This window comes from Cinclus cinclus, chromosome 31, assembly GCF_963662255.1.
Source record: "Cinclus cinclus chromosome 31, bCinCin1.1, whole genome shotgun sequence".
Lineage (NCBI taxonomy): Eukaryota > Metazoa > Chordata > Aves > Passeriformes > Cinclidae > Cinclus > Cinclus cinclus.
Genome location: NC_085076.1, coordinates 1,270,196 through 1,296,889, shown reverse-complemented (window position 1 = coordinate 1,296,889; position 26,694 = coordinate 1,270,196). Strand labels below are relative to the sequence as shown.

Sequence of the window (26,694 nt, the reverse complement as noted above, 5' to 3'; positions counted from 1 at the left end):
GGTGGAGTCAGAGTTGGGGATGAGGGTCCCAGACCAAAGTGGCCTCCTGGGATTTGAGATCCTGGGATGAATCCCCGGGATGGAGGTCCCAGGGGAATGGGGGTGCTGGGGAAAATCATGGTCCACAAGGGAGAGGTGAGGTTCCAGAGGCTAAAACTGCCTGGATGGGGATCCTTGGGAATGGAGACAGTGTGGAATGGCATTCCTGGGATGGGGGTCCCAGGGCAGGGGGACAGAAGGAATGGGGGGGCCTTGATTGGGGTCCCAGGGGAGTGGGGGTGCCAGGGATGGGCAGTGGCTGGGCAGGCCCCATGGGTCACAGCTCCTGCCCTGAGTACCTCAGATTTTGGTGTCACCCAGGGCCCAGCTCAGTAGACCGGGATGTTCCGTGGTTTGAGGGGGTCTCCTAAACCCCAAAGGAACATTCCAAGAGTCTCTGCGTCTCTGTCCCCCTGACGACCCAGGGACATTTCCTGCTCTTTAATTTCTATTCCCTTCCTTTAACCCCTCAGTTTCACACAACCCCCCGTCCCTCCCCACCCTGTTCCTGACTTGATGACCCTGTAGAACACCTGATCAGGAAATGGGTTGGGGGAACCCCAGGGTGGGGGAAGCAGAGGGTGAGGGGTCTGCAGGGAGGGGTGGGGAGGCTGTGGGGCATGGGGGTGTCCAGCTGTGCCCCCCAACACTTTCACTTTCTCTCTCCTGCAGCAGGAGGAAGAGGCTGTTTGTGCTGAGAGCCACACAGGGCAGGTTCTGTCCTGGGGGGCACATCCAGGGCTCCTGTCCTGGGGGTTCCTGTCCCAGGGGGACACATCCTGCCCGAGGGGGTCTTGTCCTGGGGGATGGTGGCTCCGGGGGGTTCCAGACTTCTCCATTCTCCCTCCTCCCGTGCAGGATCTGAGCCGGCAAGAGCAGCTTGGGAATGGAGCCCCAGGCAGGAAGGAGCTCCCAAAGTCCTCCTGCTGGGAGCCAGTGGCCATCCAGGTGTGGGGCCCGGCCATGGCCCAGCCCCACAGCTCAGGGATGGGCATTGGCCAGCCCTGCTCTGGCCAGCCCCAGGTGGCAGCCAGGACCTGAGGCTCCCCCCACCCCCTTGCCTTTGATTCTGGCAGCTTTTGAGCTGCTGCAAAGGTGAGAATTCTGTGGGGGGAAATGGCCTGGCTGTGGTTTGCTGAGCCCTGCAAGAAGCACAAAACCCCGTGTGAGCCCAAGCAGTGGCTCTGCGAGGGCCTTTGATGGTTTTCAGAGCAGGGCTGGCTGGAAACCCCCCTGCAGGGGCAGCTGTGAGGGAACCAGTGTGGAAATGCAGCAATTGATCCTTTGGTCCCTGTCCCCAAGGGACTGAGAGAGATCCAAATATCCTGCAAATCCCACAAGGATCTCCTCAACAACCAGCTGCACTTTGGAACCTCTCTAAAAGAATTCTTAGGCTCTGGATGTGGACACCAGAAGAGAGGCAAAAGTGTGGAAATACCGAGTAGGAGCTCCCCACGTGGCTCTGGGGCACAGGGCTGTCACAGCAGGAGCAGGGAGTGCCCAGGCAGGGGAATTCAGGGCAGGCTGCAGTGAATTTACCAGGGAATCAGAGCCTGAGGGACACACGGGCATTTCCACACATTGCTGTGCAATCCCTGCTCCAAGGATGCACAGAGTTTCTGCCCTTTTGGCAGCACAACCCGTGGGAAGGAAATCAAGCTTCAGGGTGGGCACGAGAAAAATGGGCAGAGTTCCTAACTCTGGCCCAACAAAAGCCTTCCTTATGGGCAGGGCTGCAGCCCGGCAGGCAGGGAACAATCCCATGGACCTGTTGGACACTCAGGGAGATTCCACACTCTGTGTTATCCACAAGCAAACGCTGTACTGGGATGCACCACTGGGCTACTGAAGGGAACCAAAATATCTCATTTCCCTGTGATTTGTTTGTACTGTGAGTGACTTGCGGAATGACCAAGCATTTAAAGGATTGTAGAAACCAGAATATTTTATACATTGCCAGTTTGATATTTGCTGAGTTCGTTGTTGATTGTGATAAAAACCATGTAGGAAAATATTCTTGCCTTTATTCTGTGGATGTATAATTTTGCCTCCTCCAATTGGGCAACAGGGAAATCCAGCAAATGTAGCCTGGGATTTCCCATCATCAGGGCAAGCTTGTAACAAGAACCCCCTTAGGTCTGGGCATCCGAGATGTGTCAGGGCCCGACTGGGGGCAACGGGAATGCTCAGAGATCCCAGGACTGAGGTGCCCAGGATGTGCCCCCTGTAGGACAGGAATCCCCAAGGACGTGGCACCCCTTGAAGAACGAGGACCCCACTGGCACAAGACCCCAGGACAAGAGCCAGGCATCAGCACTCCAGAGGAGCCCTTTTCCCTCAGGGCAGGACCCCTCTGGATGTGTCCCCCAGGCCAGAATCCACGTCCTGGCCTCATCATAAACGGCCTCTTCCTTCTGCTGCAGGAAGGAGAAACTGAAAGTCCTGCGGGTGGGGACATGGCATGAGAGCTCCATCCCCCACAGCCCCCCAACCTCTGCATGCACCCCCAGCCCCTTTTTCCCCATCCTGGCATTCCCCCACCTGTGACCTGCTCAGGTGTTCCCCGGGACAGCTGAGCCAGGAAATGTGGGGATGGGAAAAAGCCCAGGGCTGTGTGGGGCAGAGAGCCAGAACCTTCCAGGACAAGGCTGGGGAGCCCCCCTGGCCATGATCACCCTGTGGGAGCTGTGCTGGGCTCTGAGCCACCCCAAAATCTGAGGCACTCTGTGAAGGAGCTGTGACCCCTGTGCCCACCCAGCCACTGCCCATCCCTGGGACCCCCATTCCTGTGGGAACCCATCCCTGGCACCACCATTCCCTTGGTCTCTCCCCCCGGGGAACCCCCACCCCAGCACTCCCATTACCCAGCACCGCCATTATTGTGATCCCATCCCCGGGGCTGCTTCTTCCCCCAGAACCCCGATTCCCAAGGGTCCCTCTTGTCCCCCTGCAACCAAAACCCTGTGACCCACATGCCATGACACCCATCCTTGGCCCCCTGCACCGCCCCACCCTCCAAATTGTGGACACATCCTGTCCCCACCATGTCCCACCATCACCCCCATGTCCCACAAGGTCCCCACCCTGCCCCCATCCTGTCCACACCCCTCCCCAACCAAGGGCCACCTACACACGAGGACGAGACCTGAGCTCGCTTCCTGTCCCTTCATCCCAAGAGCCGCCAGCCAGGGGACAGGTGGCCCTGGCAGCGAGTGACAGCCAGTGCCCATGGCCGGGGACACCGGGATGGCCGGGAAGGTGGCGCTGCTCCTGTGGGGTGAGTGCCCCGGGCACGGGCCTGACTCCCCAGGGATGGGCCCTGGAGAGGCAGAGACCGGTGGGGAGGGGGCACAGGGGGGCTGTGGGGTCCCCTGAAGTCCCCAAGGCCAAACAGATCCAGGGCCTGGGCATGGACCCCAGTGTGACCAGAGTAGTGGGGACAAGAACAGGGGAACTGGGATGTGGGGATGGGAACATAGGAACAGAGATGTCCGGAATAGGATGAGGGAAAAGGAACCTTGAGGAATATGGGCAGCTGTAGTGACAGGGAGTGGGAGACAGGGATGCAGGGACAGGGACAAGGGCCACGTTCCATGCAGATGGGCCATGGGGACAGGAGCCATTGGAGTGGGATCATGGACACAGGGCCATGGGGATGTGGCCATGGGGACAGGTGCTGCAGGGCTGGTGGAGGTGACCTGTGCACACATGGGTTGTCCACAGTGTCCCCATGTTCTGCCTCAGCCCAGGGTGACAGAGGTGTCCCTGTCCTCAAAATCTCCGTGCTACCCCAGTGTCCCCATGGGAACAGACAATTTTGGGGACAGACACCACGGCAGGTGCCCCAGGTGCTGCTGTCCCTGCAGGGCCACCCCCACCCAGCCCTGTCCCTTCTCCCTTCCAGCCCAGACCCTCGGCCTCGCTGGTGAGTCCTCGGGGGATGCCATGTCCCCGCCCCGCTGTCCCCACCCCCGTGCCGGCCCTGGCAGGCTGGTGTCCCCTGTCACCCGCAGGTGCCCAGACCACCCAGCTCCTCGTGCAGCCCCCCTGGACGCCGGCGGTGCTGTGGGACCGGGTGACACTGACCTGCCAGGGCTCGGGCACTGCCGGTGCCACCACCTGGTTCAAGGACTGGCAGCACTGGGGGCAGGATGGACGCGACAGCTTCCTTGTCACCGAGAGTGGCACCTACACGTGTGACAGACCCGGCAGTGGGCACAGCCCCCCCGTGCTGGTGTCAAATGGTGAGGGGGGATCTGAAATGCTCAGGGTGGCTCCCTGAGAGCTCTGAGTGGGCTCCAGTCCGTGGGTGGCCTCACAGCCCTCGTGTGCCCAGAGCCTGTCCCCTGCACACAGGGACATCCCAGTGCATCCCAGTGCACCCCAGTGCGGTGGGACCCCACTGGTGACAGCTGTGCCACGGGGCTGCTCCTGGTGTCCCTGGGACCCTCCCGCACACTGGACATTGCAGCCAGATGTCCCCGGTGCCATGGGCACCCACTTTGGAGCTGTCTCGGACTCCTCAGTGTGACGGGACCCTCCTGTCCCACAGAGCCGCTGGCACTGCAGGTGCCAGCACGGGCACTGCTGGAGGGGGACATGGTGACACTGCGCTGCCGGGGCTGGTCGGACAACCCTGTCACCAGCGTGAGATTTTACCAGGATGACAAGGATTTGAGTGGGTCCATCACAAGCACCGAGCTGTCCCTGTCCACCCAGCAGATCCAAAACCGCGGCAGCTATCGATGCACGGGCTGGGTGGGATCAGAAGTGAAAGTGTCAGCTCCGGTGACAGTGACAGTGCACGGTGAGCATCCCCACAGCTGGAACCCAAATATCCTGACACCCCAAAACCAGTTCTCAGTGGACGCAGAATCACACTCCCCACCCCCATCTCCTTCCCAGAGCTCTTCTCTGTGCCAGAGTTGGACGGTTCCCCCGAGCTCACTGTGGGGTCCCCCCTCAATCTCAGTTGCCTCAGCACCCCCAGCCCCCTGCGGCCCCCAGCCCCCCTCCTGTACAGCTTCTACCAGGATGGGCAGAGGGTGGGGGACCCGCAGGGGTCCCGGCAGTTCCTGGTGCCTGCTGTGGGGTTCTCCCTCACGGGGAATTACAGCTGCGAGGTGAGCTCTGAAGGGGGGACCGTGCAGAAGAGCAGTGCCCGGCTCGGCGTCAGGGTGCGCAGTGAGTGCGGGGATGGGCACAGGGAGCCCCCAGAGCCCTCCCAGGTCTCCCAACCCCGCTCAACCCTCTCCGTACTGCCCTGCCTTCCCAGCCCCCTCCCTGAGTCCTCCCATCACTTTCCCTGGTGCCTCCATCCCCCAACAGGTCCCCTCACCCCTCCCTGGAGAAGCTGCCCCTCCCTATCCACTTTCCCTCCATTGTCCACATGTCCCACCATCCCTGTCTGGGTCCCCAAAATCTTCCCTGGGGTTCCCTTCAGCCCTCTGCATACGTCACCTCGTTCAATGTCCCATCCTTCCTGGGGGTCTGTTCCACTCTCTTCCAATCCTCGCCCCCATGTTTGCACCCCTTTTTTCCTAACTGGGACCTCTCCACACCACTCAGATCCACCCAATCCCTGAATCCTTCACTGCTCCCTGGTGTCCCCAACTCCTCCCATATTCCCAGTCTCTCCTGTGTCCCCCCACAGAGGTCCCACCCTCGGGGGTGTCCCTGTTGGTTCAGCCCCCCGGAGGACAGGTGACACTGGGGGACAGCCTGGTGCTGAGCTGCACGGTGGCCATGGGGACAGGTCCCCTGTCCTTCTCCTGGCACCGGGAGGGCTCGGGGGCAATGCTGGGCACCGGCCCCCACCTGGAGCTGCGGCACGTTGGGGACAATGACAGCGGCCACTACCAGTGCCGGGTCAGCGACGGTGAAAGCGTGGCCCAGAGTGTCCCCCTGAATGTCACTGTCCTGGGTGAGCGGGACCCTCGGGCAGGGGGTGACCCCACCCACAGCATCCCCATCCTCCCCGGCCACGTGCCAGCCCTGTCTGTGTCCCCGCAGTGCCCGTGGCCAATGCCACCATCACCCCCGGTCCCCCAGCACTCCAGGTGCGCCCAGGTGACCCCGTGACCCTGCGCTGCTCAGTGCAGTTGGGCTCAGCCCCTGTCACATTCACTTGGCTGCACAATGGGCAGGAGGTGGCCCGGGGTCCCCTCCTGGAGATTGGGGACGTCGATGTGGGACATTCGGGCACCTACCAGTGCATGGCCACCAACCAGGTGGGACAGGACGGGCACCGCGTGTTCCGGGCACTCAGCCCAGAGCTGGCCCTGGAGGTGACACCACAGGGAACCACTGGACACCTCTGGATCACAGGTGGGGTCAGACAGGGCAACTGGGTTTGCAGGATCCCAGGAGTGACAGGTGACCCTGATGTGTCCCTTCTGTCCCCTGCAGTGGCCACAGGGCTTGGCGGGTCCCTCCTCTTCCTGGTGCTGCTTGTGGGTGGAGCTGTGGGCTGGCACCGGTGGAACAACATGGGTGGGTGACAATGGGGACAATGGGGGCCCTGGGGAGCTGGGGAGATGCCGGAATGTGAGGGTGATGGGGCAGCACTTACAGCCTCTGATTTGGTCTGCTTTGTGCGCTGAGAACTTTTGTTCAGGGTTTTAAAAGATTTAGGGTCATGTTGGAGGGCCTTGCAGGGATTTTGGGGGTTCTTTCAGTGATCCTGGAGGAATTTAGAGTGTTCCACTCCCTGACAAACTTGAGCTTCTAGGGCCTCTGATGGTCCAGTGCACTGGGGTGGTTCAGGGGTTCTGGGGGATAGCAGGGATTATCAGAGGACACTGGGGAAACTGAGGGTGCAGTGGGGTTTCAGGATTCCTGAGAGTGGTCCGGGCCCTGGGGACCCCACAGTTACCCCTCTCCTCTTTCCTTTGCAGCTGCCAGGAAGCAGCAGGAAAGGTGAGTGGGGAGCCCAAACCACACTCCCATCTTTGACCCCCAACCACCAGACCCCCCATTCTCTCCCTCACATCCCCTTTATTCCCTCAGGGTCCCCTTGGAGCCCCCGGACCCACCAGAGGAGGGGGAGGTGCTGTACACCCACGTCGTGATCACCGAGCACATGGGGGGTGAGTCCAGGCTGGGACACACACAGAGGGACACGTCACCCATGAGTGTCCCCCCAGCCAGATGCCACAGCCAGTGTCTCTCGCAGCGTGCCCCCGTGCCACCACACTCCAGGATCCCCAGGTGACCTATGCGGAGCTGCCAGCAACCCATGGGCGACCACGGGAATCTGGGGACATCTACGGGAATGTGCTGTGACACTGGGGGCACTGGGGGCACTGGGGGCACTGGGAGCACTGGGGGCACTGGGGGCACTGGGGGACCCCACCTATGGTCAGTCATACACCTGTGTACATCCCACTGCTCCCGTGGGTTCCCAACATTCACGGATAGGTGGGCACAAGTGGGGGGTCACGTGTGAGGCTACACAGGGCACCCAGAACTCCCTGTGCCCCCAGAACCCACAGCGCCTTCCCCTCTCCCCTTCTACTTCCACCAGTAACTCCCCATTCCACATCCAAGTGCTCCCACAATCTTCAGAGATTTCCCCATTCCCTCCCTACTGTGCTCCCAGTACCCCCATGGCCTCCCTATTTCCCTTCCCCATGCCTCTCCATTTCTCCCAGTAGATCCAGGTTGTTCCCATTCTCTCTCCCAGTAGCCCTGTCCTCCCAGTGCTTCTGCAATGCCCCTCTCAGCAGTCCCAGCACACCCACGGCTCCTCATCTCTCCTCCCAGTGCCAGGGGAACACAGGACTCCTTGCCCTCTCATTGGCACCAAAATGCAGCTTTTTGGTTCAACTGGCAGACATGGTGTTTCTTTGTTCAGCTCTGTCGGGCTTTAGGAATGGGATTCTCCAGTTTTGGGCTGCCACTAAAAACCAGTGCTCTGGATTCCCTTCTCTGCTCTCTCAAACGCCTCCTGTGCTGTGTTCCCCACACAATGGTGTCAGAAAGGCCTTGGGGGGGATTCCTCAGTCTTTTCTTTTTCCTCAGGACACAGGATCAGGCCACGACACAGGGTGGGGTATCAGGGACAGGAAATGTTGGATGTCTTTTGAGCCATTTTGGAACACCTGTGTGTGGCAGGGCTGGCTCAGGCCTTGCTTTTGGTGACACATGGCCCCATGTGTCAGTCAGTCCGTCAGCCATGGCACACTGGGGACAGAGTGACGCTCTTCCGAACCCAGCCCCTGAGCGGCCGAGTGACCAGGAGTCCCAGCTTGGGACAGGGCCCTTGGAGGCCCAAGGACTTAAAAGGCAGAGCATGAGGTGGCCAAGTGTATGACTCTATCTGCCCATGGAGTGTCTGACCCATCCACGCTGTATCCCAGGATATGGAACCTTGTTGCTCGGAGCGACCAGAGTCAGACACGTAACACTCATAGAGTTACGGTGAATGCTCCACTTTATTATACAAGCTGTTGTCTTTTATTAAGGTCTGACATACGTGCATGCACTCATGCACTGTCCTAGTTTGAAAGACAGGTGTTTGCTAAGGAAAGCAGAAGCTTCCCTTTGGACTGAAAAAAAAAAAGTGATTCTTCCGATTATTATAATTTTGGAATTAAGAGAGCTCTCAGGCAAAGATATGGGGGTAGGAATAACAGTTCTTTACTAGTATATCTAACAAGACAAACAAGAACAACAACAGCTATGAAATTACCCACAAACAGAACAGTAACTCAGTCCCAGTGTTTTTTGGCTGCAGGCACCTTTTCCCTGAGCTGCAGTTCCCGGTGCTGGGGGCGGGCAGGTCCCGCAGAGCTGCAGGAGGGCTGGGGGTGATGGCAGCGCTGTCCCAGGGAGAGAGAGAGATGGAGAGAGAGCTCTCCGCTCACGGTGTCGGTCCCGGTGATCAGCAGAGTGCTGGATGGTGGTAGTTCACAGCGAGAAGACAGCCGGGCAGGGTCCGATGGTGGTTTCCCGACGCTGGGATGGCGAGATGGAGGACAGGCGGCGATCGTCCTTCTCGTCCGAACTCCGCAGGGGAAATGGGCCGAGGCCCAGCCTTCCGCTTCCTCTTCTGGCTGTTTGAATCTCGCGGGGCTTGCTTCTTCCCTCCCGTCCCCTCCCCCTTGTCACCAGGGCCCAGTCAACAGGTATCTTAGCATGACAATGGAGAAAATTCCACAGAGGGAAAAAAAAAAAAAAGAAAGAACTAACCCTCAACAGTGGGGTTCTCCCACTCGGGGAATTACAGGTGCCAGGTGAGCTCCGGGGATGGGGCTGTGTGGAAGAGCAGCGCCCAGCTCAGCGTCACGGTGTGCAGTGAGTGCGGGGATGGGCACAGGGAGCCCCCAGAGCCCTCCCCAGTCTCCCATCCTCCCTCAACCCTCTCCATGCTCCCCTGCCTTCCCAGCTCCCTCCCTGAGTCCTCCCGATCGCTTTCCCTGGTGCCTCCATCCCTCTCCAGGTTCCCTCACCCCTCCCTGGGTAAGATGTCCCTCCCTCTCCTCGGTTCCTACATTGCCCACCTTCCCCGTCTGGGTCTCTAGAATCTTCCGTGGCCTTCCCTTCAGCCCTCTCCATGAGACACCTCCCTCAATGTCCCATCCTTCCTGGGGGGCCCTTCCACCCTTTTCCAAGCCTCACCCCCGTGTCTGGGCCCTGTTCTTCCTAACTGGGATCTCCCCACCCCTCTCTGATCCTTCCCCTACCCTGATTTCCTCCCATCTCTCTGGTGTCCCCAACTCCTCCCATCTCCCCAATACCTCCTGTGTCTCCCCACAGAGGTCCCACCCTCGGGGGTGTCCCTGTCAGTGCAGCCCCCCGGAGGACAGGTGGCACTTGGAGACAGCCTGGTGCTGAGCTGCACGGTGGCCATGGGGACAGGTCCCCTGTCCTTCTCCTGGCACCGGGAGGGCTCGGGGGCAACGCTGGGCACCGGCCCCCGCCTGGAGCTGCGGCACGTTGGGGACAATGACAGTGGCCACTACCAGTGCCGGGTCAGCGACGGTGAAAGCGTGGCCCAGAGTGTCCCCCTGAATGTCACTGTCCTGGGTGAGCGGGACCCTCGGGCAGGGGGTGACCCCACCCACAGCATCCCCATCCTCCCCGGCCACGTGCCAGCCTTTTCTGTGTCCCTGCAGTGCCCGTGGCCAATGCCACCATCACCCCCAGTCCCCCGGCACTCCAGGTGCGCCCAGGTGACCCCGTGACCCTGCGCTGCTCGGTGCAGGTGGGCTCAGCCCCTGTCACATTCACTTGGCTCCACAACGGCCAGGAGCTGGCCCGGGGTCCCCTCCTGCAGCTTGGGGACGTCGATGTGGGACATTCGGGCACCTACCAGTGCATGGCCACCAACCAGGTGGGACAGGACGGGCACCGCGTGTTCCGGGCACTCAGTCCAGAGCTGGCCTTGGAGGTGACACCACAGGGAACCACTGGACAACTCTGGATCACAGGTGGGGTCAGACAGGATGATTGGGATTGCAGGACCCCAGGAGTGACAGGTGACCCTGATGTGTCCCTTCTGTCCCCTGCAGTGGCCACAGGGCTTGGCGGGTCCCTCCTCTTCCTGGTGCTGCTCGTGCGTGGAGCTGTGGGCTGGCACCAGTGGAACAACATGGGTGGGTGACAATGGGGACAATGGGGGCCCTGGGGTGCTGGGGGGATGCCGGAATGTGGGTGTGATGGGGCAGCACTTACAGCCTCTGATTTGGTCTGCTTTGTGCGCTGAGAATTTTTGTTCAGGATTTTAAAACATTTAGGGTCATGTTGGAGGGCCTTGCAGGGATTTTGGTGGTTCTTTCAGTGATCCTGGAGGAATTTAGAGTGTTCCACTCCCTGACAAACTCGAGCTTCTAGGGGGTCACATGGTCCAGTGCACTGGGGTGGTTCAGGGGTTCTGGGGGACAGCAGGGATTATCAGAGGACACTGGGGAAACTGAGGGTGCAGTGGGGTTTCAGGGTTCCTGAGAGTGGTCCGGGCCCTGGGGACCCCACAGTTACCCCCTCTCCTCTTTCCTTTGCAGTAGCCAGGAATCAGCAGGAAAGGTGAGCGGGGAGCCCAAACCACACTCCCATTTTTAACCCTCAACCTCCAGACCCCGCATTCTCTCCCACGCATCCCCTTTATTCCCTCAGGGCCCCCCCCAGAGACCTTGGCACCCCCAGAGGAGGGGGAGGTGCTGTACACCCACGTCGTGATCACCGAGCACATGGGGGGTGAGTCCAGGCTGGGACACACACAGAGGGACACGTCACCCATGAGTGTCCCCCCAGCCAGATGCCACAGCCAGTGTCTCTCGCAGCGTCCCCCCGTGCCACCACACTCCAGGATCCCCAGGTGACCTACGCGGAGCTGCCAGCAACCCATGGGCGACCAAGGGAATCTGGGGACATCTACGGGAATGTGCTGTGACACTTGAGGCAAGGCTGGGCACTGGGGGAACTGGGGGCACTGAAGGCACTGGGGGCAGAGGTGGACCTCAGCTACGGGTAGACACACAAGTGTGTCCCCCCCATAGCTCCCATGGGGTCCCAACATTCACGGATAGGTGGGCAGAACTGGGGGGTCATGCATGAGAGGATGCACAGGGCACCCAAGCTACCCACGCCCCCCAGACCCCACAAGGCCATCCCCACCCCTCTTCCACTGTCACCACTGACTCACCATTCCACATCCAAGTGCTCCCACAACCCTCAGAGATTTCCCCATTCCCTCCCCACTGTGCTCTCAGTACCCCCATGGCCTCCCTGTTTCTCCTCCCAGTGCCTCTCCATTTCTCCCAGTAGATCCAGGTGCTTCCCATTCTCTCTCCCAGTCCCCCTGTCCTCCCAGTGCCTCTGCAATGCCCCTCTCAGCAGTCCCAGCACACCCACGGCTCCTCATCTCTCCTCCCCTTGCCAGGGGAACACAGGACTCGTTGCCCTCTCATTGGCACCAAAATGCAGCTTTTTGGTTCAACTGGCAGACATGATGTTTCTTTGTTCAGCTCTGTTGGGCTTTAGGAATGGGATTCTCCAATTTTTGGCTGCCAGTAAAAACCAGTGCTCTGGATTCCCTTCTCTGCTCTCTCAAACGCCTCCTGTGCCGTGTTCCCCACACGATGATTTGACAACAGCCCTGCGGAGTTTCCTGAGCATCCCTCATTTCCTGAGGAGTCGGGATCATGCCATGGCACAGGGTGGGGTGTCAGCGACAGGAAAAGTTGGTGTCTCAAGACATTTTGGAACCCCTGTGTGTGGCAGGGCTGGCTCAGGCCTTGCTTTTGGTGACACAGGGCCCCATATGTCCAGCAGTCTGTCAGCCATGGCACACTGGGGACAGAGTGACGCTCTGCCAAACTCATCTCCTGAGTGGTGATTGAGCAGGGGTCCCAGCTTGGGAGAGGACCTTGGTGGACCCAGGACTTAAAAGGTAAGGCATGAGGTGGCCAAGTGTCTGACCACGTCTGCTGTTGGAGTGTGTGTCCAATCCACGCTGGAACCCAGGAGCTGGAATCTGTCTTGGTTTAAAAGAGAAACCTCTGCCAAGGAAAGGAGAATGGAAAAGGAAATGGAATGGAAAGAGGACCTGTCCCTCCAAATTCTTGTATTTGCGCAAATTCTGGGGCTTCCAGGCAAATGATTAAGAAAAGGAATAACAGTTCATTGCTAGGAAATTTGCAGAACAGAACAAAACAACCAAGAACAGAGGAACAGAAATTTCCAACCTGCTGAGGGCTCTTTGTTCATCTTTGATGTCGTTATGAACACGGCCAGCAGGGGGCGCTGCTGCAGGGAGCACTTCCGGCCAGCAGGGGGAGCTGCTGCAGGGAGAACTTCCGGCCTGCAGGGGGAGCTGCCGCAGGGAGCACTTCCGGCCAGCAGGGGGCGCTGCTGCAGGGAGCACTTCCGGCCAGCAGGGGGAGCTGCCGCAGGGAGCACTTCCGGCCAGCAGGGGGCGCTGCTGCAGGGAGCACTTCCGGCCAGCAGGGGGCGCCCCGGTGCCAGCTCCAACCCCTCAGGGGCCATGGCGGCCTCGGCCCCGTGAGGGACCAGGGGAAATCGCTCCTTTTGCAAACTCACGGGCACCAATCGCTCCCGCCATTACCGCCGGCAGCAGGCAGAACAGACGGAGGCAGCAGGATGGATCCCAGTGCCCGGTGCCAGCGTAGCAGTGTCCTGGGGCCAGGCACACACCCTGCACAACCCCCACCACCGCTCCCCCTGATCCCCAAAGGAAGGAAGGCGGCACCAAACCCCAGGCAGGTCTCAGGTGCACAGCAGCACCTCCCGTGCCTTTGCACCACAATCCCTGAAAACCCTCAGCCTTTCACTGCCTTTTCCCCCTTCAGCCCTGGCACAGCAGCTCGGGGAATGTTCAATTGCCCTGGGATGTTGAGGAAAGCAGGCGCTCCTTGCTGGCACTGCCAGGGCTCCTCAGGGGGCTCCACAGCACCTTTGGAGCTGCTGCTCTTCCTGGGCCTCTGCTGGTCCCGACACAGCAGCCACAGCGGGAGGAGGAGGAGAGGGACCAGGAGCAAACCCTTAATGAGCTGTTGTCATTCGGGCCGTGGTTTCTGCAGTTCAGCTGTGCTGCTAAACCATCTCAGTGCACAAACACATGGCTCTGCTGCCTCTCCTGCGGATTTTGGGCTCCTGTGTGAGCACTGGACACATTTGGGGGCTCAGATGCCCCCAGATCTGCCCCCAAGAAATGTTTTTTGACTGCCAGGAATTTTCCTGGAACTTGTCAACATGACCACAGCTCAGGGATGGGCATTGGCCAGCCCTGCTCTGGCCAGCCCCAGGTGGCAGCCAGGACCTGAGGCTCCCCCCACCCCCTTGCCTTTGATTCTGGCAGCTTTCGAGCTGCTGCAAAGGTGAGAATTCTGTGGGGGGAAAATGGCCTGGCTGTGGTTTGCTGAGCCCTGCAAGAAGCACAAAACCCCGTGTGAGCCCAAGCAGTGGCTCTGCGAGGGCCTTTGATGGCTTTCAGAACAGAGCTGGCTGGAAACCCCCCCTGCAGGGGCAGCTGTGAGGGAACCAGTGTGGAAATGCAGCAATTGATCCTTTGGTCCCTGTCCCCAAGGGACTGAGAGAGACCCAAAAATCCTGCAAATCCCACAAGGCTGTGCTCAACAACCTGAGCAGAACCCTGCACAGTGCGAGCTGAGGCAGCAGAGCTGAACAAACAAAAACCATTTCTCCTGATTTAATCCAAAATCTGCGTTGTGTGTGCAATGAGAGGGACAAGGGTCCTGTGTTCCCTGGCACTGGAAGAGGGAATGGGGAGCCCCTGGGGGAACTGGGAGCACTGGAACGGGAATTCTGGGCTGCCCTGCACGGGACCTCCCCACTCGTGGCCACCTCCCAGCCAGAATGGGAATCCATGAGATCCAAACGTAGGTGGGGCACACGGAGGGGGCACTTGGGCAGGGACCTCCAGTTCCCCCAGTGCCCCCTGTGTTCCCAATGTCCCCCAGTCTCACAACACATTATTGTAGACGGCACTGGGGTCCCAGTGTTGCCCATGGGGTCCCGGCAGCTCCTTTTGGTCACCTGGGGGAGGTGACGGGGGGGACCCTGAGAGAGACTCTGGGGTTGGGCACATGGGTGGGGGTGTCACCCGTGGGTGATGAGTCCCTGTCCCCACCTGTACTCACCCCCTGCCCTCTCAGTGCACACAATGTGGGGGTCCAGTGCTGCCCCCTCCGCTGGGGAAGCCGAGGGCTCCTGGGGAGGCCTGCGGGGATAAGGGGGGGTCTGTGGGAGTGCGGGGCTCTCTGCAGTGAGGGTAAAATGGGGGTTCAGACCAGGAGACCCCCACTCACCTTTCCTGTGGCTTCCTGAGGGCTGCAAAGGAAAGGAGGGAGGGGTGACTGTGGGGATATCGGGAGGCTTGAACACACTTGGGACTCCTGACTGCCCCCTGAGACCGAAAACGCCTCCAAAAAGTCCCTGATAGAACGCCCAAAATCACTGCATGACCCTCCAGGACCTCCCCAAATCCCCCAGGACTTCCTATGGAGGTGTCTGGGAACTCAGCTACACCCAAGTCAGTAGCTGTTGGTGCCACCCTCTGCCCCCACACTCTGAGGGTCTTCACCCCAATCCCTGGGACCCCCATGCCCCCCCATTATCACACACCTTGGCGGTGCCACCAGTGACAGCCCCCGATGACAGCCAGGAGCAGGAGCAGGTACAGGAGGGTCCTGCCGACATTCAGAGCCACTGCAGGGGACAGAGGGTGCCGGAGCTCCCCTGGTCTCTCTGAAGTGCCTCGGCTAGCTCGGGGTCAGAGAGATAGGGGATTTTTTTATCCGGCATGGACAAAGGCAAAAGATTAGAGGAGGCTCTCCTTCCCGGGATGATCCAAGTTTATTGTCCTGAAGTGTTCCAGGGAGAAGAGAGAGAGCATGGGAAATGCGGGGTGTTTTTAATCCCATCTCAGAGGAGGATTAACCCTTGGTCACAGCCCCTCAGGGCTGGGCAGGGGGAAAAGGGAGGGGTTAAGGGAAGGGGAGAACCACGCTACAAACCAAGAGGGGAAACAGAACAAACCATCCTCAGTGCAACACAAAACCATAAATGTGCATTACAACAAGAGGGGACACCACAGCCCCCCCTGTGCCCGCTCCCCACCGGTCTCTGCCTCACCAGGGCCCATCCCTGGGTTGTCAGGCCCGTGCCCGGGGCACTCACCCCACAGGAGCAGCGCCACCTTCCCGGCCATCCCGGTGTACCCGGCCATGGGCACTGGCTGTCACTCGCTGCCAGGGCCACCTGTCCCCTGGCTGGCGGCTCTTGGGATGAAGGGACAGGAAGCGAGCTCAGGTCTCGTCCTCGTGTGTAGGTGGCCCTTGGTGGGGGAGGGGTGTGGACAGGATGGGGGCAGGGTGGGGACCTTGTAGAACATGGGGGTGATGGTGGGACATGGTGGGGACAGGATGTGTCCACAATTTGGTGGCTGAGGTGGTGCTGGGACCAAGGATGGCTGTCATGGCGCTTGTCTGCCAGGGATGGGGCCACATGGGAATGGGGGTCCCAAGGTTTGGGTGGAGTCAGAGTTGGGGATGAGGGTCCCAGAAAAAAGTAGCCTCCAGGGATTTGTGATCATGGGATAAATCCCCAGGATGGAGGTTCCAGGGGCATGGGGGTGCTGGGGAAAATCATGGTCCACAAGGCAAGGGGAGGTCCCAGAGGCTGGAACTGCCAGGATGGGGATCCTTGGGAATGGAGACCATGTGGAATGGAATTCCTGGGATGGGGGTCCCAGGGCAGGGGGACAGAAGGAATGGGGGTGCCTTGGTTGGGGTCCCAGGGGAATGGGGGTGCCAGGGATGGGCAGTGGCTGGGCAGGCCCCATGGGTCACAGCTCCTGCCCTGGGTACCTCAGATTTTGGGGTCACCCAGGGCCCAGCTCAGTACCCCGGGATGTCCCGTGGTTTGGGGAGGTCACACAAATCCAAAGGAACATTCCAAGAGTGTCTGTGGGTCTCTGTCCCCCTGACGACCCAGGGACATTTTCCAGTCTTCAATTTCCATTCCCTTCCTTTAATCCCTCAATTCCACACAATCACCCCAACCCCCAACCTGTTCCGGACTTGATGATCCTGTAGAACACCTGATCAGGGAATGGGTTGGGGGAACCCCAGGGTGGGGGAAGCAGAGGGTGAGGGGTCTGCAGGGAGGGGTGGGGAGGCTGTGGGGCATGGGGGTGTCCAGCTGTGCCCCCCAACACTTTCACTTTCTCTCTCCTGCAGCAGGAGGAAGAGGCTGTTTGTGCTGAGAGCCACAGGGGGCAGGTTCTGTCCTGGGGGGCACATCCAGGGCTCCTGTCCTGGGGGTTCCTGTCCCAGGGGGACACATCCTGCCCGAGGGGGTCTTCTCCTGGGGGATGGTGGCTCCGGGGGGTTCCAGACTTCTCCATTCTCCCTCCTCCCGTGCAGGATCTGAGCCGGCAAGAGCAGCTTGGGAATGGAGCCCCAGGCAGGAAGGAGCTCCCAAAGTCCTCCTGCTGGGAGCCAGTGGCCATCCAGGTGTGGGGCCCGGCCATGGCCCAGCCCCACAGCTCAGGGACGGGCATTGGCCAGCCCTGCTCTGGCCAGCCCCAGGTGGCAGCCAGGACCTGAGGCTCCCCCCACCCCCTTGCCTTTGATTCTGGCAGCTTTTCAGCTGCTGCAAAAGTGAGAATTCTGTGGGGGGAAATGGCCTGGCTGTGGTTTGCTGAGCCCTGCAAGAAGCACAAAACCCCGTGTGAGCCCAAGCAGTGGCTCTGCGAGGGCCTTTGATGGTTTTCAGAGCAGGGCTGGCTGGAAACCCCCCTGCAGGGGCAGCTGTGAGGGAACTAGTGTGGAAATGCAGCAAATGATCATTTGGTCCCTGTCCCCAAAGGGACTGAGAGAGACCCGAAAATCCTGCAAACCCCACAAGGATCTGCTCAACAACCAGCTGCACTTTGGAACCTCTCTTAAAGAATGCTTAGGCTCTGGATGGGGACACCAGAAGAGAGGCAAAAGTGTGGAAATACCGATCAGGAGCTGCCCACGTGGCTCTGGGGCACAGGGCTGTCACAGCAGGAGCAGGGAGTGCCCAGGCAGGGGAATTCAGGGCAGGCTGCAGTGGATTTACCAGGGAATCAGAGCCTGAGGGACACACAGGCATTTCCACACATTGCTGTGCAATCCCTGCTCCAAGGATGCACAGAGTTTCTGCCCTTTTGGCAGCACAACCCATGGGAAGGAAATCAAGCTTCAGGGTGGGCACGAGAAAAATGGGCAGAGTTCCTAACTCTGGCCCAACAAAAGCCTTCCTTATGGGCAGGGCTGCAGCCCGGCAGGCAGGGAACAACCCCATGGACCTGTTGGACACTCAGGGAGATTCCACACTCTGTGTTATCCACAAGCAAACGCTGTTCTGGGATGCACCACTGGCCTCCTGAAGGGAACCAAAACATCTCATTTCCTTGTGACTTGTTTGTACTGTGAGCGACTTGCTGAGAGAGCAAGCATTTAAAGTATTGAAGAAACCAGAACATTTTATACATTACCAGATTGATTTTTGCTGAGTTCGTTGTTGACTGTAATAAAAACGATGAAGGAAAAGATTCTTGCCTTCTTTCTGTGGATGCATAATTTTGTCTCATCCAATTGGGCAACAGTTAAATCAAGTGAATGTAGCCTGGGATTTCCCATCATCAGGGCAAGGTCGTAACAGGAAGCCCCTTAAGTTTGGGCACCCGAGATGTGCCAGGGCCCCAGTAGGGGCAACGGGAATGCTCAGAGACCCCAGGAAAGAGGTGCCCAGGATGTGCCCCCTGTGGGACAGGAATCCCCAAGGACGTGGCACCCCTTGAAGAACGAGGACCCCCCTGGCACAAGACCCCAGGACAAGAGCCAGGCATCAGCACTCCAGAGGAGCCCTTTTCCCTCAGGGCAGGACCCCTCTGGATGCGCCCCCCAGGACAGAATCCACGTCCTGGCCTCAGCATAAACGGCCTCTTCCTTCTGCTGCAGGAAAGAGAAAGTGAAAATCCTGGGGTTGGGGACACGGCCAGACAGCTCCATCTCCCCCAGCCCCCCAACCTCTGCCTGCACCCCCAGCCCCCTTTTCCCCATCCTGGCATCCCCCACCTGTTGCCTGCTTAGGTGTTCCCTGTGATGGTTGAGCCAGGAAATGTGGGGATGGGAAAAAGCCCAGGGGTGTGTGGGGCAGAGAGCCAGAAGCTCCCAGGACGAGGCTGGGGAGCCCCCCTGGCCATGATCACCCTGTGGGAGCTGTGCTGGGCTCTGAGCCACCCCAAAATCTGAGGCACTCTGTGAATGAGCTGTGAACCCTGTGCCCACCCAGCCACTGCCCATCCCTGGGAACCCCCATTCCTGTGGGAACCCAGCCCTGGCACCCCCATTCCCTTAGTCTCTCCTCCCTGGGAACCTCCACCATAGAACTCCAATTTCTCAGCACCGCCATTGTCTTGATCCCATCCCAGGGGCTGCTTCTTCCCCCAGAACTCCAATTCCCAAGGGTCCCTCTTGTCCCCCAGCACCCAAAACCCTGTGACCCACATGCCATGACACCCATCCTTGGCCCCCTGCACCACCCCAGACACCAAATTGTGGACACATCCTGTCCCCACCATGTCCCACCATCACCCCCATGTCCATCAAGTTCCCCACCCTGCCCCCATCCTGTCCACACCCCTCCCCCACCAAGGGCCACCTACACACAAGGACGAGACCTGAGCTCGCTTCCTGTCCCTTCATCCCAAGAGCCGCCAGCCAGGGGACAGGTGGCCCTGGCAGCGAGTGACAGCCAGTGCCCATGGCTGGGGACACCGGGATGGCCGGGAAGGTGGCGCTGCTCCTGTGGGGTGAGTACCCCGGGCACGGGCCTGACGCCCCAGGGATGGGCCCTGGAGAGGCAGAGACTGGTGGGGAGGGGGCAAAGGGGGGGCTGTGGTGTCCCCTGAGGTCCCCAAGGCCAAACAGAGCCAGGGCCTGGGCATGGACACCAGTGTGACCAGAGTGGTGGGGACAGGAACAGGGCAACTGAGATGGGGGAACTGGGAACTGGGGGACAGTGATTTTGTGACAGGGATGTAGGGGTAGCTGTGGAGAGAGGGACAGGGAGACAGGGATGCAGGGACAGGGACAAGGGCCTCGTCCTGTGCAGATGGGTCATGGGGACAGGAGCCATTGCAATGTGATCAGGGACACAGGGCCATGGGGATGTGGCCATGGGGACAGGTGCTCTAGGGCTGGTGGGGGTGACCTGTGCACACATGGGGTGTCCACAGTGTCCCCATGTCCTGCCTCAGCCCAGGGTGACAGGGCTGTCCTAGTCCTCCAAACCTCCGTGCTACCCCAGTGTCCCCGTGGGAACAGACAGTTTTGGGGACAGACACCACGGCAGGTGCCCCAGGTGCTGCTGTCACTGCAGGGCCACCCCCAACCAGCCCTGTCCCTTCTCCCTTCCAGCCCAGACCCTCGGCCTCGCTGGTGAGTCCTCGGGGGATGCCATGTCCCCGCCCCGCTGTCCCCAGCCCCGCGCTGGCCCTGGTAGGCTGGTGTCCCCTGTCACCCGCAGGTGCCCAGACCACCCAGCTCCTCGTGCAGCCCCCCTGGACGCCGGCGGTGCTGTGGGACCGGGTGACACTGACCTGCCAGGGCTCGGGCACCGCCGGTGCCACCACCTGGTACAAGGACGGGCAGCGCTGGGGGCAGGATGGACGTGACAGATTCCTTGTCACCGAGAGTGGCACCTACACGTGTGACAGACCCGGCAGTGGGCACAGCCCCCCCGTGCTGGTGTCAAATGGTGAGGGGGGATCTGAAATGCTCAGGGTGGCTCCCTGAGAGCTCTGGGTGGGCTCCAGTCCGTGGGTGGTCTCACAGCCCTCGTGTGCCCAGAGCCTGTCCCCGGCACCCAGGGACATCCCAGTGCATCCCAGTGCACCCCAGTGTGGTGGGACCCCACTGGTGACAGCTGTGCCACGGGGCTGCTCCTGGTGTCCCTGGGACCCTCCCGCGCACTGGACACTGCAGCCAGATGTTCCCGGTGCCATGGGCACCCACTTTGGAGCTGTCTCGGGCTCTTCAGTGTGACGGGACCCTCCTGTCCCACAGAGCCGATTGTGCTGCAGGTGCCAGCACGGGCACTGCTGGAGGGGGACACGGTGAAACTGCGCTGCCGGGGCAGGCCAGACAAGCCTGTCACCAGCGTGCGATTTTACCAGGACAACAAGAATTTGAGTGGGTCCATGAACAGCACGGAGATGTCCCTGTCCCACCTGCAGCTTCACAGCAGTGGTCGCTACCGCTGCACAGGCTGGGTAGGCTCAGTAGTTAAAGTATCAGCACCAGTATCAGTCACAGTGCATGGTGAGCACCCCCAGGCTGGAACCCCAATATCCTGATACCCCCAAAGCCACTTCTCAGTGCACTCAGAGTGACCTCCCCATTCTCGTCTCCTTTCCCAGAACTGATGCTGGTCTTGTTTCGGGAAGGTCCCCCCGAGCTCACCGAGGGGTCCCCCCTCAATCTCAGCTGCCTCAGCACCCCCAGCCCCCTGCGGCCCCCAGCCCCCCTCCTGTACAGCTTCTACCGGGATGGGCAGAGGGTGGGGGGCCCGCAGGGGTCCCCGCAGCTCCTGGTGCCTGCTGCGGGAGTCTCCCACTCGGGGAATTACACCTGCGAGGTGAGCTCTGAAGAGGGGACCGTGCAGAAGATCAGTGCCCGGCTCGGCGTCACGGTGCGCAGTGAGTGCGGGGATGGGCACGGGGAGCCCCCTGAGCCCTCCCAGGTCTCCCATCCCCGCTCAACCTCTCCGTGCTGCCCTGCCTTCCCAGCTCCCTCCCTGAGTCCTCCCATCATTTTCCCTGGTGCCTCCATCCCTCACCAGGTCCCCTCACCCCTCCCTGGAGAAGCTGCTCCTCCCTCTCCACTGTCCCTCCATTGTCTACATGTCCCACCATCCCTGTCTGCGTCCCCAACATCTTCCCAGGGGTTTCCTTCTACCGTCTCCATGCGTCACCTCTCTCAATCTCCCATCCTTCTCTGACATCCCTTCCACCACTTTCCAATCCTCTCCGCCATGTTTAGACCCTCTTCTTCCTAACTGGGACATCTCCACCCGACTCCGATTCGCCCCCTCCCTGCGTCCCTCATTGCTTCCCAGAGTCCACCACTCCTCCCATATCCCCAGTCCCTCCTCTGTTCCCCTGCAGGGGTCCCACCCTCGGGAGTGTCCGTGTCGGTGCAGGCCCCCGGTGGACAGGTGGCACTGGGGGACAGCCTGGTGCTGAGCTGCACGGTGACCATGGGTACAGGTCCCCTGTCCTTCTCCTGGCACCGGGAGGGCTCGGGGGCAACGCTGGGCACCGGCCCCCGCCTGGAGCTGCGGCACGTTGGGGACAATGACAGCGGCCACTACCAGTGCCGGGTCAGCAACGGTGAACGTGCGGCCCAGAGTGTCCCCATGAATGTCACTGTCCTGGGTGAGCGGGACCCTCGGGCTGGGGGTGACCCCACCCACAGCATCCCCATCCTCCTCGGCCACGTGCCAGCCCTGTCTGTGTCCCCGCAGTGCCCGTGGCCAATGCCACCATCACCCCCGGTCCCCCGGCACTCCAGGTGCGCCCAGGTGACCCCGTGACCCTGCGCTGCTCGGTGCAGGTGGGCTCAGCCCCTGTCACTTTCACCTGGCTGTACAACGGCCAGGAGCTGGCCCGGGGTCCCCTCCTGCAGCTTGGGGACATCGATGTGGGACATTCGGGGACCTACCAGTGCATGGCCACCAACCAGCTGGGACAGGACGGGCACCGCGTGTTCCGGGCACTCAGCCCAGAGCTGGCCCTGGAGGTGACACCACAGGGAACCACTGGACACCGTGGAAACAGAGGTGGGGTCAGACAGGATGATTGGGATTGCAGGACCCCTGGAGTGACAGGTGACCCTGATGTGTCCCTTCTGTCCCCTGCAGTGGCCGCAGGGCTTGGCGGGTCCCTCCTCTTCCTGGTGCTGCTCCTGGGTGGAGCTTTGGGCTGGCGCCGGTGGAACAGCATGAGTGGGTGACAATGGGGACAATGGGGGCCCCAGGGATCTGGTGGGTCATAGAAGTGTGGGGAAGATGGCGTGGCACTTACAGCCACATATTTGGGCAGCTTTTAGCCCAGAGGACTTTTCCTCAGGGTCCTGACTGATTTGGGGTAGTGTTGCAAGCCCTTGCAGGGATTTTGGGGGTCCTTTCAGTTATTCTGGGGGAATTTGGAGGGTCTGCCTCCCTGTCCAGATAGAGCTTCTAGGGGCTCAGATGGTCCAGTGTATTGGGGTGGTTCAGGCATTCTGGGGGGCAGGAGGGGGCCTCAGGGGTCATTGGCGAAATTGAGGATGCAGAGGGGTTTCAGCACTCCTGAGAGGGGTCAAGGTCCTGGGACCCCACAGTTACCCCTGCCCTATTTCCTTTGCAGCTGCCAGGAAGCAGCAGGAAATGTGAGTGGGGAGCCCAAACCACACTCCCATCTTTGACCCCAACCCCCAGACCCGCCTGTCTCTCTCACACATCCCCTTTATTCCCTTAGGCCCCTTCCGGAGCCCCCAGCCCCCCCAGAGGAGGGGGAGGTGCTGTACACCCACATCGTGATCACCGAGCAGATGGGGGGTGAGTCCAGGCTGGGACACACACAGAGGGACACGTCACCCATGAGTGTCCCTCCAGCCAGATGCCACATCCAGTGTCTCTCGCAGCGTCCCCCCGTGCCACCACACTCCAGGATCCCCAGGTGACCTACGCGGAGCTGCCAGCAACCCATGGGCGACTACGGGAATCTGGGGACATCTACGGGAATGTGCTGTGACACTTGAGGCAAGGCTGGGCACTGGGGGAACTGGGGGCACTGAAGGCACTGGGGGCAGAGGTGGACCCCAGCTACGGGCAGACACACAAGTGTGTCCCCCCCATAGCTCCCGTGGGGTCCCAACATTCACGGATAGGTGGGCAGAATTGGGGGGTCACACATGAGAGGACGCACAGGGCACCCAAGCTACCCACGCCCCCCAGACCCCACAAGGCCATCCCCACCCCTCTTCCACTGTCACCACTGACTCACCATTCCACATCCAAGTACTCCCACAACCCTCAGAGATTACCCCATTGCCTCCCCACTGTGCTCTCAGTACCCCCATGGCCTCCCTGTTTCTCCTCCCAGTGCCTCTCCATTTCTCCCAGTAGATCCAGGTGCTTCCCATTCTCTCTCCCAGTCCCCCTGTCCTCCCAGTGCCTCTGCAATGCCCCTCTCAGCAGTCCCAGCACACCCACGGCTCCTCATCTCTCCTCCCCTTGCCAGGGGAACACAGGACTTGTTGCCCTCTCATTGGCACCAAAATGCAGCTTTTTGGTTCAACTGGCAGACATGATGTTTCTTTGTTCAGCTCTGTCGGGCTTTAGGAATGGGATTCTCCAATTTTTGGATGCCAGTAAAAACCAGTGCTCTGGATTCCCTTCTCCCCTCTCTCTAACGCCTCCTGTGCCATGTTCCCCACACAATGATTTGACAACAGCCCTGAGGAGTTTCCTGAGCATCCCTCATTTCCTCAGGACTCGGGATCATGCCATGGCACAGGGTGGGGTGTCAGCGACAGGAAAAGTTGGTGTCTTGAGACATTTTGGAACCCCTGTGTGTGGCAGGGCTGGCTCAGGCCTTGCTTTTGCTGACACAGGGCCCCATGTGTCCAGCAGTCTGTCAGCCATGGCACACTGGGGACACAGTGACGCTCTGCCAAACCCAGCTCCTGAGTGGTGATTGAGCAGGGGTCCCAGCTTGGGAGAGGACCTTGGTGGACCCAGGACTTAAAAGGTAAGGAATGAGGTGGCCAAGTGTCTGACCACGTCTGCTGTTGGAGTGTGTGTCCAATCCACGCTGGAACCCAGGAGCTGGAATCTGTCTTGGTTTAAAAGAGAAACCTCTGCCAAGGAAAGGAGAATGGAAAAGGAAATGGAATGGAAAGAGGACCTGTCCCTCCAAATTCTTGTATTTGCACAAATTCTGGGGCTTCCAGGCAAGTGATTAACAAAAGGAATAACAGTTCATTGCTAGGAAATTTGCAGAACAGAACAAAACAACCAAGAACATAGGAACAGAAATTTCCAACCCGCTCAGAGCTGTTTGTTCATCTTTGATGTCGTTATGAACACGGCCAGCAGAGGGCGCTGCTGCAGGGAGCACTTCCGGCCAGCAGGGGGCGCTGCTGCAGGGAGCACTTCCGGCCAGCAGGGGGCGCTGCTGCAGGGAGCACTTCCGGCCAGCAGGGGGCGCCCCGGTGCCAGCTCCAACCCCTCAGGGGCCATGGCGGCCTCGGCCCCATGAGGCACCAGGGGAAATCGCTCCTTTTGCAAACTCACGGGCACCAATCGCTCCCGCCATCACCGCCGGCAGCAGGCAGAACAGACGGAGGCAGCAGGATGGATCGCAGTGCCCGGTGCCAGCGTAGCAGTGTCCTGGGGCCAGGCACACACCCTGCACAACCCCCACCACCGCTCCCCCTGATCCCCAAAGGAAGGAAGGCGGCACCAAACCCCAGGCAGGTCTCAGGTGCACAGCAGCACCTCCCGTGCCTTTGCACCACAATCCCTGAAAACCCTCAGCCTTTGACTGCCTTTTCCCCCTTCAGCCCTGGCACAGCAGCTCGGGGAATGTTCAATTGCCCTGGGATGTCGAGGAAAGCAGGCGCTCCTTGCTGGCACTGCCAGGGCTCCTCAGGGGGCTCCACAGCACCTTTGGAGCTGCTGCTCTTCCTGGGCCACTGCTGGTCCCGACACAGCAGCCACAGTGGGAGGAGGAGGAGAGGGACCAGGAGCAAACCCTTAATGAGCTGTTGTCATTCAGGCCGCGGTTTCTGCAGTTCAGCTGTGCTGCTAAACCATCTCAGTGCACAAACACATGGCTCTGCTGCCTCTCCTGCGGACTTTGGGCTCCTGTGTGAGCACTGGACCCATTTGGGGGCTCAGATGCCCCCAGATCTGCCCACAAGAAATGTTTTTGACTGCCAGAAATTTTCCTGGAACTTGTCAACATGACCACTGCTCAGGGATGGGCATTGGCCAGCCCTGCTCTGGCCAGTCCCAGGTGGCAGCCAGGACCTGAGGCTCCCCCCACCCCCTTGCCTTTGATTCTGGCAGCTTTTGAGCTGCTGCAAAGGTGAGAATTCTGTGGGGGGAAATGGCCTGGCTGTGGTTTGCTGAGCCCTGCAAGAAGCACAAAACCCTGTGCGAGCCCAAGCAGTGGATCTGCGAGGGCCTTTGATGGTTTTCAGAGCAGAGGTGCCTGGAAACCCCCCCTGCAGGGGCAGCTGTGAGGGAACCAGTGCAGAAATGCAGCAATTGATCCTTTGGTCCCTGTCCCCAAAGGGACTGAGAGACATCCAATACTCCAGCAAATCCCACAAGGATCTGCTCAGCAACCAGCTGCACTTTGGAACCTCTCTCAAAGAATGCTTAGGCTCTGGATGTGGACACCAGAAGAGAGGCAAAAGTGTGGAAATACCGAGCAGGAGCTGCCCACGTGGCTCTGGGGCACAGGGCTGTCACAGCAGGAGCAGGGAGTGCCCAGGCTGGGGAATTCAGGGCAGGCTGCAGTGGATTTACCAGGGAATCAGAGCCTGAGGGACACACGGGCATTTCCACACATTCCTGTGCAGTCCCTGCTCCAAGGATGAACAGAGTTTCTGCCCTTTTGGCAGCACAACCCGTGGGAAGGAAATCAAGCTTCAGGGGGGGCATGAGAAAAATGGGCAGAGTTCCTAAGTCTGGCCCTACAAAAGCCTTCCTTATGGGCTGGGTTGCAGCCCGGCAGGCAGGGAACAATCCCATGGACCTGTTGGACACTCAGGGAGATTCCACACTCTGTGTTATCCACAAGCAAACGCTGTTCTGGGATGCACCACTGTCCTCCTGAAGAGAACCAAAACATCTCATTTCCCTGTGATTTGTCTGTACTGTGAGTGACTTGCGGAATGACCGAGCATTTAAATATTGCAGAAACCAGAATATTTTATACATTGCTAGTTTGATATTTGCTGAGTTCGTTGTTGACTGTAATAAAAACGATGAAGGAAAAGATTCTTGCCTTTATTCTGTGGATGTATAATTTTGCCTCCTCCAACTGGGCAACAGGGAAATCCAGCAAATGTAGCCTGGGATTTC

At 59.9% G+C, this 26,694-nt stretch overlaps 2 protein-coding genes across 2 annotated transcripts; both read left to right on the top strand.

Annotated features, from left to right (window-relative positions):
* The first annotated feature begins 96 nt into the window (after window positions 1-96).
* On the top strand, window positions 97-13,045 carry LOC134055088 (basement membrane-specific heparan sulfate proteoglycan core protein-like). The gene is made up of 23 exons (XM_062511221.1): window positions 97-135; window positions 712-753; window positions 898-1,018; window positions 1,116-1,134; window positions 2,463-2,487; window positions 3,216-3,297; window positions 3,944-3,964; window positions 4,053-4,283; window positions 4,592-4,846; window positions 4,945-5,223; window positions 5,693-5,962; window positions 6,052-6,366; window positions 6,448-6,535; window positions 7,048-7,127; window positions 7,214-7,314; window positions 8,062-8,087; window positions 9,269-9,336; window positions 9,799-10,068; window positions 10,158-10,472; window positions 10,554-10,637; window positions 11,155-11,235; window positions 11,322-11,422; window positions 12,848-13,045. The coding sequence occupies exons 1-23, from the start codon at window positions 97-99 to the stop codon at window positions 13,043-13,045; spliced, it is 3,111 nt and encodes a 1,036-aa protein (XP_062367205.1).
* A 5,195-nt stretch (window positions 13,046-18,240) lies between these two features.
* Window positions 18,241-23,350, top strand: LOC134055087 (Fc receptor-like protein 2). The gene is made up of 11 exons (XM_062511220.1): window positions 18,241-18,396; window positions 19,266-19,347; window positions 19,974-19,994; window positions 20,083-20,313; window positions 20,622-20,876; window positions 20,975-21,253; window positions 21,722-21,991; window positions 22,081-22,392; window positions 22,471-22,564; window positions 23,075-23,154; window positions 23,241-23,350. The coding sequence occupies exons 1-11, from the start codon at window positions 18,241-18,243 to the stop codon at window positions 23,348-23,350; spliced, it is 1,890 nt and encodes a 629-aa protein (XP_062367204.1).
* The last annotated feature ends 3,344 nt before the right edge of the window (window positions 23,351-26,694 follow it).